Source organism: Carcharodon carcharias, chromosome 5 (assembly GCF_017639515.1).
Source record: "Carcharodon carcharias isolate sCarCar2 chromosome 5, sCarCar2.pri, whole genome shotgun sequence".
NCBI lineage: Eukaryota > Metazoa > Chordata > Chondrichthyes > Lamniformes > Lamnidae > Carcharodon > Carcharodon carcharias.
Window position 1 is genome coordinate 89,238,255 of NC_054471.1, and position 15,144 is coordinate 89,253,398.

General features: G+C 46.0%; 1 protein-coding gene across 1 annotated transcript in view; it reads right to left on the reverse strand.

Annotated features, from left to right (window-relative positions):
• LOC121278230 (regulating synaptic membrane exocytosis protein 1-like) overlaps window positions 1-15,144 on the reverse strand; it is a 332,771-nt gene that overhangs the window by 110,884 nt on the left and 206,743 nt on the right. Inside the window, exon 3 of the mRNA XM_041188450.1 lies at window positions 11,846-11,984. Coding sequence (XP_041044384.1) covers window positions 11,846-11,984 — 139 coding nt within the window. The remainder of the gene's footprint in view (window positions 1-11,845; window positions 11,985-15,144) is intronic.

Genomic DNA, 15,144 nt, shown 5'->3' on the forward strand with positions numbered 1-15,144 from the left:
CTCCTATTGGTACAGGCCATCACTCCAGGGTAACTCGTATTGGAGCAGGGCATCACTCCTGTATAACTCCTACTGGTACAGGGGATAACTGCTACATATCTCCTATTGTTACACTCCTGTGTAACTCCTATTGCTACAGAGTATCACTCCTGGGTGATTCTCCTGTTGATACAGGGTATCACTCCTGGGTGACTCTCCTATTGGTACAGGAGATCACTACTGGAAAGCTCCTATTGGTAGAGGGCATCATGCTTTCATAATTCCTACTGCTACAGGTATTACTCCTGTGTAACACCTATTGCTACAGAGTTTCACTCCTAGGTGATTCTCCTGTTGATATAGGGTATCACTCCTGGGTGACTGTCCTATTGGTACAGGAGATCACTACTGGAAAGCTCCTATTGGTAGAGGGCATCACTCTTTCATAATACCTACTGTGTAAATCCTATTGGTACAGGGGATCACTCGTGCATATCACCAATTTGTATAGGATATCGCCCCTGAATAGGAATTAGCTATTGGTACAGGGCATCACTACTTGGTAACCCCTATTGGTACCGGGTATAACTCCTGAGTGGCTCCTATTGGTACAGGGTATCAGTCGTGGGTAACTCTCCCATTGGTAAAGGGAATCACTCCTGTGTAACTCCTATTGATACAGGGTATCTCTCCAGGGTGGCTCCTATTGGTACAGGGAATCACTCCTGGGTGACTCTCCTATTGCTACAGAATTTCACTCCTGTATGATTCTCCTATTGGTACAGGGTAACACTCCTGGGTGAATCTCCTATTGGTACACGGCAACACTTCTGTGTGACACACCTATTTGAACAGCGCATGGCACCTGTGTGACTCTCCTATTGGTATAGGGTACCACGCCTGGGTGGCACCTATTGGTATGGGGCACCACCCCTGGGTGCCCCTCCTATTTCTACAGAGTATCACTCCTGGGTGATTCTCCTGTTGATACAGGGTATCACTCTTGGGTGACTCTCCTATTGGTACAGGAGATCACTACTGGAAAGCTCCTATTGGTAGAGGGCATCACGCTTTCATAATTCCTACTGCTACAATTATTACTCCTGGCTAACTCCTATTGCTACAGGGTATCACTCTTGCGTAAATCCTATTGATGCAGGGTATCGCTTCTGGATAACTCCTGTTGGTCGAGAGTATCACACTTGCGGAAGTGCTGTGGGTACAAAATATCTGTCCTGGGTAACTCACCTATTGCAACAGGGTATCACTCATGTGTAACTCCAATTGGTACAGGGTATGACTTCTGGGTAACTCTCCTTTTGGTACATGGAACCACTCCTGTCTGTCTCCCATTGGTAAACGGCATCACTCCTGGGTGAGTCTCCTATTGGTACAGGGCATCACTCCTGCGTGACTCTCCTATTGGTACAGCACATCTGTACTTGGTGGCTCCTATTTGTACAGTGCATCACTCCTGGGTGACTCTCATATTTGTACAGGGCATAAGTCTTGGATGACACTCATATTGGTACAGGGCATCACTCTTGTGTAAACCCTGTGTAACTCCTATTGGTACAGGGCATCACTCCTCGGTGACTCCCCTATTGGCACAGGATATCACTCCAAGATAACTCATATTGGTACAGGGCATCACTCTTCCATAATTCCTATTGGTACAGGTGTTATTCCTGGGTAAATCCTATTGGTACAGGGTATCGCACCTGAATAACTCCTATTGGTACAGGGTATCTCTCCTGAGTGGCTCCTATTGGCACAGGACATCACTCCTGGGTGACTTTCCTATTGGTACATCGTATCAGTACTGGGTGGCTCCTATTGGTACAGGGCATCAGTCCTGGGTGTCTCTCGATTTGGTACAGGGCATCACTCTTGTGTGACTCTCTTATTGGTACATTGTATCACTCCTGGGTGACTATGCTATTGGAACAGTGTATCACACCTGGGTGGCTCATTTTGGTACAGGGCATCACTCCTGTGTGACTCTCCTATTGGTACAGGGCATTACTACTGGGTGACTTTCCTATTGGTACAGGGTACTACTCCTGGCTGGCTCCTATTGGTATAGGGCATCACTCCTGGGTGACTCTGCAATTGGTACAGCGCATCAGTCTTGGGTGGCTCTCCTGTTGGTACAGGGCATCACTTTTGGGTAACTCCTTTTGGTACAGGGCATCACTCTTGTGTAAACCCTGTGTAACTCCTATTGGTACAGGGCATCACTCCTCGGTGACTCTCCTATTGGCACAGGATATCACTCCAAGATAACTCATATTGGTACAGGGCATCACTCTTCCATAATTCCTATTGGTACAGGTGTTATTCCTGGGTAAATCCTATTGGTACAGGGTATCGCACCTGAATAACTCCTGTTGGTACAGGGTATCACTCCTTGGTAACTGCTTTCTGTACCGCTTATATCTCCTGGTTGGTGCTATTGGTACAGGGTATCATTCCTGTATAAATCCTACTGGCACAGGGTATCACTCCTGGGTAACTCTCCTATTGGTACAGTGTATCACTCCTGGGTAACTGCAATTGGTACAGGGTATCTCTCCTGGGTGGCTCCTATTGGTATAGGGAATCACTTCTGAGCGACTCTCCTATTGCTACAGAGTGTCACTCCTGCGCCATTCACCTATAGGTACAAGGTATCACTCCTGGGTGACCCTCATTTGGTACAGGATTTCACTCCCGGATAACTCCTATTGGTAGAGGGAATCACTCTTGCGTAAATGAAATTGGTACAGGGTATCACTCCTGGATAACTCGAATTGGTACAGGGTATCACTCCTGGCTAACTCCTATTGGTACAGGGCATCACTCCTGGGTGACTCTGCTATTGATACAGTGTACCACTCCTGAGTGGCTCCTATTGGAACAGGGCATTACTCCTGGATGACATTCCTATTGGTACAATGTATCACTCCTATGTGGCTCCTATTGGTACATGGTATCACTCCTGAGTTGCTCCTATTGGAACAGGGCATTACTCCTGGATGACATTCCTATTGGTACAATGTATCACTCCTGGCTGGCTCCTATTGATACATTGTATCACTCCTGGGTGATTCTCATTTTTGCACAGGGCATCACTTTTGGATGACTTTCCTATTGGTACAGGGAACCACTCCTGGGTGGATCACTCCTACGTATCTCCTATTGGTACAGGGTATCGCCCCTGAACAGGAATTACCTATAGGTACAGCATATCACTCCTGGGTAGCTCTCCTATTGGTACAGGGTATCACTCCTGTGTGGCTCTTAATGGGACAGGGTATCATTCCCGTGTAACTCCAATTGGTACATAGTCTCACTCCTGGGTAACTCTTCTATTGCTACAGAGTATCTCTCCTGGATAACTCTTATTGGTACCGGGTAATACCCCTGTATAACTCCTATTGGTATTTGGTATCACATCGGGGTAACTCCTATTGGTACAGTGTATCACTCCTAAGTAACTCCTGTTGGTACAAAGTATCAATCCTGGGTGGCTCTCCTATTGGTACAGGGCATCACCCCTGGGTGACTTTCCTATTGCTACAGGGTATCACTCCTGAGTGGCTCCTATTGGTACAAGGCATCACTCCTGGGTGACTCTCCTATTGGTACAGCACATCTGTACTTGGTGGCTCCTATTTGTACAGTGCATCACTCCTGGGTGACTCTCATATTTGTACAGGGCATAACTCTTGGATGACACTCATATTGGTACAGGGCATCACTCCTGGGTAGCTCCTGTGTAAGTCATATTGCTGCAGGGGATCCCGCCTGCGTATCTCCTATCGTTACACTCTTGTGTAACTCCTGTGTTACTCCTATTGGTACAGGGGCTCACTCCTGCGTATCTCCTATTGGTACAGTGTGTCGCCCCTAAATAGGAATTACCTATTGGTAATTGGTAATCATACCTGATTAGCTCTCCTTCTGGTACAGGGTATCACTCCTTGGTAACTTCTATTGGTACAGGGTATCTCTCCTGGGTGGCTCCTATTGACACAGGACATCACTCCTGGGTGACTTTTCTATTGGTACATCGTATCAGTGCTGGGTGGCTCCTATTGGTACAGGGCATCAGTCCTGGGTGTCTCTCCATTTGGTACAGGGCATCACTCTTGTGTTACTCTCTTATTGGTACATTGTATCACTCCTGGGTGACTATGCTATTGGAACAGTGTATCACACCTGGGTGGCTCCTTTTGGTACAGGGCATCACTCCTGGGTGACTTTCCTATTGGTACAGGGTACTACTCCTGGCTGGCTCCGAGAGGTATAGGGCATCACTCCTGGGTGACTCTGCTATTGGTACAGTGCATCAGTCCTGGGTGGCTCTCCTGTTGGTACAGGGCATCACTTTTGGGTAACTCCTCTTGGTACAGGGCATCACTCTTGTGTAACTTCTGTGTAACTCCTATTGGTACAGGGCATCACTCCTCGGTGACTCTCCTATTGGCACAGGATATCCCTCCTAGAAAAGTCCTGTTGGAACAGTGCATCACTCTTCCATAATTCCTATCGGTACAGGTGTTACTCCTGGTTAAATCCTATTGGTACAGGGTATCGCTCCTGAATAACTCCTGTTGGTACAGGGTATCACTCCTTGGTAACTGCTTTTTGTACCGCGTATATCTCCTGGCTGGTGCTATTGGTACAGGGTATCATTCCTGTATAAATCCTACTGGCACAGGGTATCACACTGTACCAATAGGAGAGTTACGCAGGAGTGATACCCTGTGCCAGTAGGATTTATACAGGAATGATACCCTGTACCAATAGCACCAGCCAGGAGATATACGCGGTACAAAAAGCAGTTACCAAGGAGTGATACCCTGTACCAACAGGAGTTATTCAGGAGCGATACCCTGTACCAATAGGATTTAACCAGGAGTAACACCTGTACCGATAGGAATTATGGAAGAGTGATGCACTGTACCAACAGGACTTTTCTAGGAGGGATATCCTGTGCCAATAGGAGAGTCACCGAGGAGTGATGCCCTGTACCAATAGGAATTATGGAAGAGTGATGCCTTGTACCAATATGAGTTATCTGGGAGCGAAATCCTGTACCAAAGGAGAGTCACCCAGGAGTGATACCTTGTACCTATAGGTGAATGACGCAGGAGTGATACGCTGTAGCAATAGGAGAGTCGCTCAGAAGTGATTCCCTATACCAATAGGAGCCACCCAGGAGAGATACCCTGTACCAATAGCAGTTACCCAGGAGTGATACACTGTACCAATAGGAGAGTTACCCAGGAGTATCACTCCTGGGTAACTGCTATTGGTACAGGGTATCTCTCCTGGGTGGCTCCTATTGGTATAGGGAATCACTTCTGAGCGACTCTCCTATTGCTACAGCGTATCACTCCTGCGTCATTCACCTATAGGTACAAGGTATCACTCCTGGGTGACCCTCATTTGGTACAGGATTTCACTCCCGGATAACTCCTATTGGTAGAGGGAATCACTCTTGCGTAAATGATATTGGTACAGGGTATCACTCCTGGATAACTCGAATTGGTACAGGGTATCACTCCTGGCTAACTCCTATTGGTACAGGGCATCACTCCTGGGTGACTCTACTATTGATACAGTGTACCACTCCTGAGTGGCTCCTATTGGAACAGGGCATTACTCCTGGATGACATTCCTATTGGTACAATGTATCACTCCTGTGTGGCTCCTATTGGTACATAGTATCACTCCTGAGTTGCTCCTATTGGAACAGGGCATTACTCCTGGATGACATTCCTATTGGTACAATGTATCACTCCTGGCTGGCTCCTATTGATACATGGTATCACTCCTGGGTGATTCTCATATTTGTACAGGGCATCACTCTTGGATGGCTTTCCTATTGGTACAGTGTACCACTCCTGGGTGGCTCCTATTAGTACAGGGCATCACAATTGGGTGACTCTCCTGTTGGTACAGGGAAACACTCCTGGGTGGCTCCTATTGGTATAGAGCATCACTCCAGGGTGACTCTCATATTGGTGCAGTGCATCAGTCCTGGGTGGCTCTCTTATTGGTACAGGGCATCACTCCTGTGTAACCCCTATTAGTACAGGGTATCACTCCTGGGTGGCTCCTATTGGTACAGGGGACCACTCCTGCGTATCTCTTATTGGTACAGGGTATCGCCCCTGAACAGGAATTACCGATTAGTACAGGACATCACGCCTGGGTAGCTCTCCTATTGGTACAGGGTATCACTCCTTGGTAACTCCTATTGGTACTGGGTATAACTTTTGGGTGGCTCCTATTGGTAGAGGGTATCACTCCTGGGTAACTCTCCTATTGGTACAGGGTATCCTTCCTGGGCAACTCCTATTGGTACAGGGTATGTCTCCTGGTTGGTTCATATTGGTAGAGGGCATCAGTCTTGGGTTACTCTCCTATTGGTACAGGGCGTCACTCTTGTGTGACTCTCCTTTTGATACAGGGTATCATTCCTGGGTGACTTTGTTATTGGTACAGTGTACCACTCCTAGGTGGCTCCTTTTGGTACAGGGCATCACTCCTGTTTGACCCTCCTATTGATACAGGGCATTACTCCTGGGTGACTTTCCTATTGGTACCGTGTTTCACTCCTGCGTGGCTCCTATTATTACCGGGCATCACACCTAGGTGACTCTCCTATTGGTACAGCGCATCAGTCCTGGGTGGCTCTCCTGTTGGTACAGGGCATCACTACTGGGTAACTCCTATTGGTACAGGGCATCACTCTTGTGTAACTCCTGTGTAACTCCTATTGGTACAAGGGATCACTCCTGCATATCTCCTATTGTTACACTCTTGTGTAAGTCCTGTGTAACTCCTATTGGTACAGGGCATCACTCCTTGGTAACTGCTATTAGTACCGGGTATAACTCCTGGCTGGTGCTACTGGTACAGGGTATCATTCCTGTATAACTTCAACTGGTACAGGGTCACACTCCTGGGTAACTCTCCTATTGGTACAGGGTATCACTCCTGGGTAACTCTTATTGGTACAGGGTATCTCTTTTGTGTGGCTCCTATTGGTATAGGGCATCACTTCTGAGCGACTCTCCTATTCCTACTGAGTATCCCTCCTGCGTCATTCACCTATAGGTACAAGGTATCACTCCTGGATGACTCTCCTATTGGTACACGATATCACTCCTGGATAACTCATATTGGTACAGGGCATCACTCTTGCATAATTCCTATTGGTACAGGACTTACTCCTGGGTAACTCCTACTGGTAGAGGGTATCACTCTTGCGTAAATGATATTGGTACAGGCCATCACTCCTGGCTAACTCTTATTGGTACAGGGCATCATTCCTGGTTGACTCTGCTATTTATACATTGTATCACTCCTGGGTCACTCTCTTATTGGTACAGGCATCACTACTTTGTGACTCTCCTATTGGTACAGCGCATCACTTCTGGGTAACTCCAATTGGTACAGGGCATCACTCTTGTTTAACTCCTGTGTAACTCCTATCAGTACAGGGGATCACTCCTGTGTATCTCCTATTGTTACAGTCTTCTGTAACTCCTGTGTAACTCCTATTGGTACAGGGGATCAGCCTACGGATCTCCTGTTGTTACACTCGTGTGTAACTCCTGTGAAGCTCCTATTGGTACAGGGTATCACTCGTGGGTGACTCTCCTATTGCTACAGTGTAGCACTCCTGGATGCGTCTCCTATTGGTCCAGGGTGTCACTCCTCAGTGACTCTCCTATTGGTACAGGATATCCCTCCTAGATAACTCCTGTTGGTACAGGGCATCACTCTTCCAAAATTCCTATTGGTACAGGTGTTACTCCTGGGAAAATCATATTGGTACAGTGTAGCGCTCCTGAATAACTCCTGTTGTAGAGGGCATTAATCTTGCGTAACTGCTATTGGTACAGGATATCACTCCTGGGTAACTCCAATTGGTACAGGGTATCTCTCCTGGGTAACCCCTATTGGTACAGGGTATCACTCCTGGGTGGCTCTTAATGAGACAGGGTATCATTCCTGGGTAACTGCAATTGGTACAGGGTATCACTTCGGGGTAACTCTTCTATTGGTACAGGGTCTCACTCCTGGGTAACTCTCCTATTGCTACAGAGTATTACTCCTGGAAAAATCTTATTGGTACAGGGTATGACTCCTGTGTAACTCCTATTGGGACAGCGTATCACTCCTCAATGGCTCTCTTATCGGTACAGGGCATACTCCTGGGTGACTTTCCTATTGCTATAGGGCATCACTCCTGAGTGGCTCCAATTGATGCAGGGCATCACTCCTGGGTGACTCTCCAATTGGTACAGGGTATCACTCCTGGGTAACTCCTATTGGTACAGGGCATCGCTCCTGGGTGGATCTCCTATTGGTACAGCATATCAGTACTTGGTGGCTCCTACTTGTGCAGTGCATCACTCCTGGGTGACTCTCATATTTGTACAGGGCATCACCGTTGGATGACTCTCCTATTGGTGGTGGTCGAAGTTTCAGTAGGGGATCATTTCGGGAAAAGTGGCCATAATTCAGTCAGTTTCGAGGTACTGGTGGATAGGGATAACAGGAGCCCTTGGGTTAAGGTGCTTAATTGGGGGAAGACTAATGATAACAATATTAGGTAGGAACTGAGGAATCTAGACTGGAGGCGGATGTTTGAGAGCAAATCAACAACTGACATGTGGGGGGCTTTCAAACATCAGTTAATAAGAATTCAGGACCAGCATGTTCCTGCTAGGATGAAGGATAAGCATGGCAAATTTCAGGAACCTTGGATAACGAAGGATATTGTGAGATTAGTCAAAAAGAAAAGAGAAGCATTCGTAAGGGCTAGAAGGCTGGGAACAGATGAAGCCCGTGAACAATATAAAGAAAGTAGGAAGAAACTTAAGCAAGGAGTCAGTGGGGCTAAAAGGGGTCATGAAAAGTCACTGGCAACCAGGATTAAGGAAAATCCCAAGGCCTTTTATACATATGTAAAAAGTTTGAGAGTAGCCAGGGAAAGGGTAGGCCCACTCAGGGACAGAGATGGGAATCTGTGTGTGGAGCCAAAAGAAATGGGAGAGATACTAAATGAATACTTCTCATCAGTATTCACCAAAGAGAAGGACTTAGCTGTCGATTTGTTTAGGGAAGAGTGTGTAGATAGCCTGGATCATGTTGAGATCAAAAAAGAGGTGTTCAGCACCTTGAAAAATATTAAGGTGGATAAGTCCCAGGGCCAGATGGGATCTACCCCAGAGTATTGAGGGAGGCAAGGGAGGAGATTGCTGGAGCCTTGACAGAAATCTTTGTATCCTCACTGGCTACGGGTGAGGTCCCAGAGGATTGGAGAATGGCCAATGTTGTTCCATTGTTTAAGAAGGGTAGCAGGGATAATCCAGGAAATTACGGGCCAGTGAGCCTTACCTCAATGGTAGGGAAATTATTGGAGAAGATTCTTCGTGATAGGATTTACTACCATTTGGAAGCAAATGGGCGTATTAGTGAGAGGCAGCATGGTTTTGTGAAGGGGAGGTCGAGTATCACTAACTTGATAAGGTTTTTCGAGGAAGTGACAAAGATGATTGACGATGGAAAGGCAGTGGATGTTATATCCATGGATTTCAGTAAGGCCTTTGACAAGGTCCCTCATGGCAGACTGGTACAGAAGGTAAAGTCGCACGGGATCAGAGGTGAGCTGGCAAGATGGATACAGAATTGGCTTGGTCATAGAAGACAGAGAGTAGCAGGGGAAGGGTGCTTTTCTGAATGGAGAGCTGTGACTAGTGGAGTTCCGCAGGGATCAGTGCTGGGACCTTTGCTGTCTGTAGTATACATAAATGATTTGGAGGAAAATGTAACTGGGCTAATTAGTAAGTTTGCAGACGAAATGGTAGATGGAGTTTAATCTGGACAAATGCGAGGTAATGCATTTTGGAAGGTCTAATACAGGCAGGAATTATACAGTAAATGGTATTGACGGGCAGAGGGACCTGGGTGTACAGGTCCACAGGTCACTGAAAGTGGTAACGCAGGTTGATAAGGTAGTCAGGAAGGCATATGGCATGCTTGCCTTCATTGGCAGGGGTATTGAGTATAAAAGCTGGGAAGTCATGCTGCAGCTATATAGAACCTTGGTTAGGCCACACTTGGAAAATTGCATGCAATTCTGGTCGCCACATTGCCAGAAGGATATGGAGGCATTGGAGCGCATGCAGAGGAGCTTTACCAGGATGCTGCCTAGTCTGGAGGTTATTAGCTATGAGGAGAGGTTGGAGAAACTCGGATTGTTCTCACTAGAGCGATGGAGATTGAGGGGCGACTTAATAGAAGTTTACAAAATTATGAGTGGCATGGACAGAGTAGATAGTCAGAAGCTTTTTCCCAGGGTGGAAGAGTCAATTACTAGGGGGCATAGATTTAAGTTGAAAGGAAAAATCTATAGAGGAAATGTGCGGGGCAGTTTTTTACGCAGAGGGTAGTGATTGTCTGGAATTCGCTGCCAGAGGAGGTGGTGGAAGCAGGTACGAAAGTGGTGTTTAAGAAGCAGCTTGACAAGTACATGAATAGGATGGGAATAGACGGATACGGACCCCGAAAGTGCAAAATGCTTTAGTTGATAGGTAATATGATCGGCGCAGGCTTGGAGGGCCAAAGGGCCTGTTCCTGTGCTGTACTTTTCTTTGTTCTTTGTTCTATTGGTACAGGGCATCACTCCTGCGTAACTCCTATTGGTACAGGGTATCACTCATGCATAAACCTATTGGTACAGGATATCACTTCTGGGTAACTCCTATTGGTACAGGGTATCACTCTTGCATAACTCCTATTGATACAGGGTATCGCTCCTGGATAACTCCTGTTGGTACAGGGTATCACTCTTGAGTAGCTCCTATTGGTACAGGATAACAGCCTTTCAGCCAGTGCATTCCAGATCACAACAACTTATCCTCATGTTGCCTCTTTTTCTTTTGCCAATGACCTCAAATGTGACCTCTGACTATCTAATCCTTCTGCTACTGCAAAACATTTCCTCCAAAAAGATTAGTGATGCTAACACCAGCTCCTGGGGAACACTACTGTATACTACCCTCTCGTCTGAATAGGAGCTCCCACTACTACTCTCTACTTTCTGTCCCTTAGCCAATTTTATATCCATGTTACCATTGTCCCTTTAATCCCTTGGGTTTTATTTTGCTACCAAGTCTATTCTGTGGTACTTTATCAAGCGCATTCAGAAAGTCCATATACACATGAACCACGCTACCCCCATGAACCCTCTTGTTACTTAGAGCCACAGAACTGTTACAATGGGTACAACACAGAAGGAGCTCATCTGGCCTGTCATATCTGTGCCAGCTCTTTGCAAGAGCAATTCACCTAATCTCACCCACCTGTCCATTCCCCATAGTCCTGCAAATGTTTTCTCTTCACATGACGATCCAATTCCCTATTGAAGCCACGATTGATTCTGCCCCCATCACATTCTCAGGTACATCCTAACCACTTGGTGCTTAAAAAAGCTTTTCCTCATGTGGCTGTTTCTTCTTTACCAAACACTTTAATCAGGGTCTTTCATTAAAGAACTCAACGAAGTTTGTCAAACACCATTTGTCTTTAACAAGTCCATGCTGGCATTTATTTGATATTCTTATTTTTTTTTCCAAATAACAGTTAATTTTGTTCCATTTAATCGTCTTTTAAACTTTCCTCAGACTGTAGTTCTCAGGTAGTTTGGAGGTTTATCTCCTCCCTTTTGTTAAGTCATCTTCCTAGATTATTCAGAGACTGGAGATTTTGGTGATAGACATACCCTGTGAGCCAGGATCTGACATTGTGGATCTCAATTATCACAGAGCATACCCATGCAGTTCAGCAGCGTACTTACTTTCCCTCAGAACTGTAGCTGTTCATACTCCCGTCCGTGGACTCCCGGCTGGCCTGTCGAGTCATGCGGCGCATTTCCACTGCCAGGCCAGTCTCTGTGCTTCTTTGGATGGCATTTCTGGATTTCCTTCCTCCAGCTTCTGTGAACAAACACAACTTTGAAATAGTTGGGCAACATTTCAATGTCAGCTTCATCCAGCAACAACACCAAAATAGGAATGAGATGGTGAAAGATTTTTGATAAGCCAACTGCTGCTTTGTACATTTATTAAGTTTGAAAGTTGTCACATTGTTAAGTTTCAGGCCAAATTCAGACAAACAGCCTGTTGCAAAAACGCAGTTAAAATATTGATAGCTGATCCTCTTCCTGTATCTACCACCCTCTCTGTAACTTTATTTTTATTATTACAAATACAATCTTCTCTTTTTGAGATGCTGTGCTGCAGTCTCACAGGTATTAACATCCTGTGGGTACTTTGACCAAGTCCTGATGCTTTGTATACATACAAGACACTGAGGGGCTGGATTTCTCTTCAGGACTGGAGTTTCCACATATTAACTCCAGGGTAATAAAAGCATCATCATTGCAGAACCAGACAAACAAGTGCAGAAGATCAGAGCAATTTCAACAAAATTGGCTTAATGTTATATTCTGGTTTATGATTCAATTCACCAAATCAGGCTCTCTCCACAAAATTGGACAGGCCATAACTTCAATTTTGGGAGATTCTGGTGGTTCTGAAAGGCTCTTCAAATTCATCGGTTAACTTACAGCCCAGATGGAAGTCTTCCTGCCTGTGCTAGCTCTTTGACAGAGCAGCTTTGCTTGGCCGCAAATCTCCATTTGTCGTCCATAAACCTGTAAGTTACTCATCATTAAGTATCCAAATCAACTTCCTTTTAAAATTATTAACGGAATCAGCTTCCTCCACCATTTCAGGTAGATCATTCCAGAGTATTTAAATGAAAAAAAGATTCTCATCTCCATTCTAAATCTCCTGCCAATGATTTTCAACCTATAAAAGTTTCTATCTACTCTATCATCTTGAAAGTGGCAATGTGCTCATCTCTTAACCTTCTCTCTTCCAAGGTGAACATCCTGCCTGTTATCCTGAAGCCAAAAGTACTTTGCAAAATTTCATCTACAAAATTTATCATGCTGCTCCCTAAATCTGAGTCTAAATCATTTATAAAATTTGAAGAGTATTGGACGCTTGGGGAACTCCACTGCAAAACACCTCCCCACCTGAAAACCATTCATCCAACGCCAGCCTCTGTTTCCTCCTGCTGAGCCAATCTCATACCTCTGGGTGAATACAAGCAGTAGCAGCAGGGTGAGGTCATTAGGTGGGCCTCAAATGTATTGAGGACAGTGGTGAGAAGGCAGCAGTGTCCCCTGCTCTGTGCAAGTGATATCAAGATCATACAAAATAGGAGCAGGAGTAGGCCATTCTGCCCCTTGAGCCAGCTCCACCATTTAATAAGATCATGGCTGATCTGATTGTCCCTTTAACTCCATTTTCCTGTCTGCCCTCCATAACCCTTGACTCATTTGTCAAAGATCCAACTGAACCTTGAATATAATCAATGTCGCAGCCTCCACTGCTCTCTGGACAAGACTCATGACTGTCGGAGAGAAGAAATTTCTCCTCATCTCCACATTAAATGGGGGACCCCCTACTTTGAAACTGTGTCCCCGGTCCAGATTCCCCTATGAAGGGAAATATCCTCTCAGTGACTGCCCTGTCAAGCTCCCTTCAGATTCTTATATGTTTCAATAAGATCACCTCTCATTCTTCTGAACTCCAATGGGCATGGGCTCAATCCGCTCAACCTTTCCTCATAAGACAACCCTTTCTTCAATCTTGTGCATGTATCTCTTCCCTAGAGCCAGACCCAATGTCCCAAGAATCTGAAACCCTCCCTCCTGCACCACTTCCCAAGCCACACATGCACTATTTCCTGTTTCTGTACTCAACAGCAGGTGGACTGGGAGTAAGCCTGAGATTGCTACATTTGATGTTCTGTTTTTAACCCTTTTCCACGTTCATGAAACTCCATCTAAAACAAAATTCCAATATGTCCTCAGTGACACCCTTTACCTTGGTATCAGGGAGGTGGCATTACATTTGGGAATCAGGTTTGCAGTTACAGAATCACCTATGCTCCTAACTATCCATTTCTCTATGAATACTGCATTTCTTTTATCCTCTGTGTACCATTAAATCTCCTGTAGTGCTGAGGGTGTGAGCTTAAACCAGTTTGTGAGGACTGCTGGCTTAGGGATTCCTGCATTACCTGTGTCTTCCTCTTTCCCTTGTCTGATGATCACCCATTCTCTCACTTCCTTCCTCTCCTGGACCTGTGGGTTGACCACATCCTGGAATTTACATTCGAGGAATCTCCTAGACACATGCAGGGACTCTAGCCACCTCTCAAGTTCCAAAACTCAAGCTCTGAGCTCAAGAAATTGGTGGCAGTTCCTGCATACATGTTATCCGTGAAGCTCCCACAACAGGATGTGCTTGCAGCAGAACCCAGCTGAGCTCATCTTCTCAGGCCCACAGGCATGAGTAAGCATATGTTAAAAGTTTTATTATATCAAAAAAATTAACTAAGAAAAACAGTCATTTACGCCAATTCAATGATTGGGATTTTCCCATCCGTGCTCCAAGTGCTGGTAGTGGGTGGGAAAAGCGGCTTTTTTCCCATCGGGCACAACAGCAGCTTTTCATGAGGCTTCCCGCCTCATTAATTACGCAACAACAGGAAAAACATCAAATCATGGACAGGGGGCAGCCTCTGATTGACCCGCTTTGCCATGACCTCAGCAGTTTTTTCCTCCGGATGCCATATTTAAACTGCTCCCGCACACGGCTTTCTCAATGCCTCGCCTCTAGGCCAGGATAGTCCCAGGGAAGATATGACTCCAAAAGGCAAGAAGACTGCTGCTCCCAGATTTAGTGACACTTTGCTGGGCCACCTGCTGAATGCTGTCGAGGCCCGCTGTATCCCAGTGATTGCTGGAGGAGGCCCTCCAATGCCACCACTCCAGCTTGGGAGGCATTGTCTTTGGCGGTCAGTGCAACTGCCATGCAGAAAAGGTCTGCTAGCCAATGCAGGGAGAGGATGAATAATCTCATCTGTTCTGCCAGGGTGAGTCAACCATCATCACTCTCAACTCTCTCAGTCATAAGACCATCAGCCATTTGCAGGATGACACTCCACAGGGATCTTTCACACTGCCAGCTCAAGGGATATCATCACTCGGTCTCCCACACATACCTTCACATCTCCATC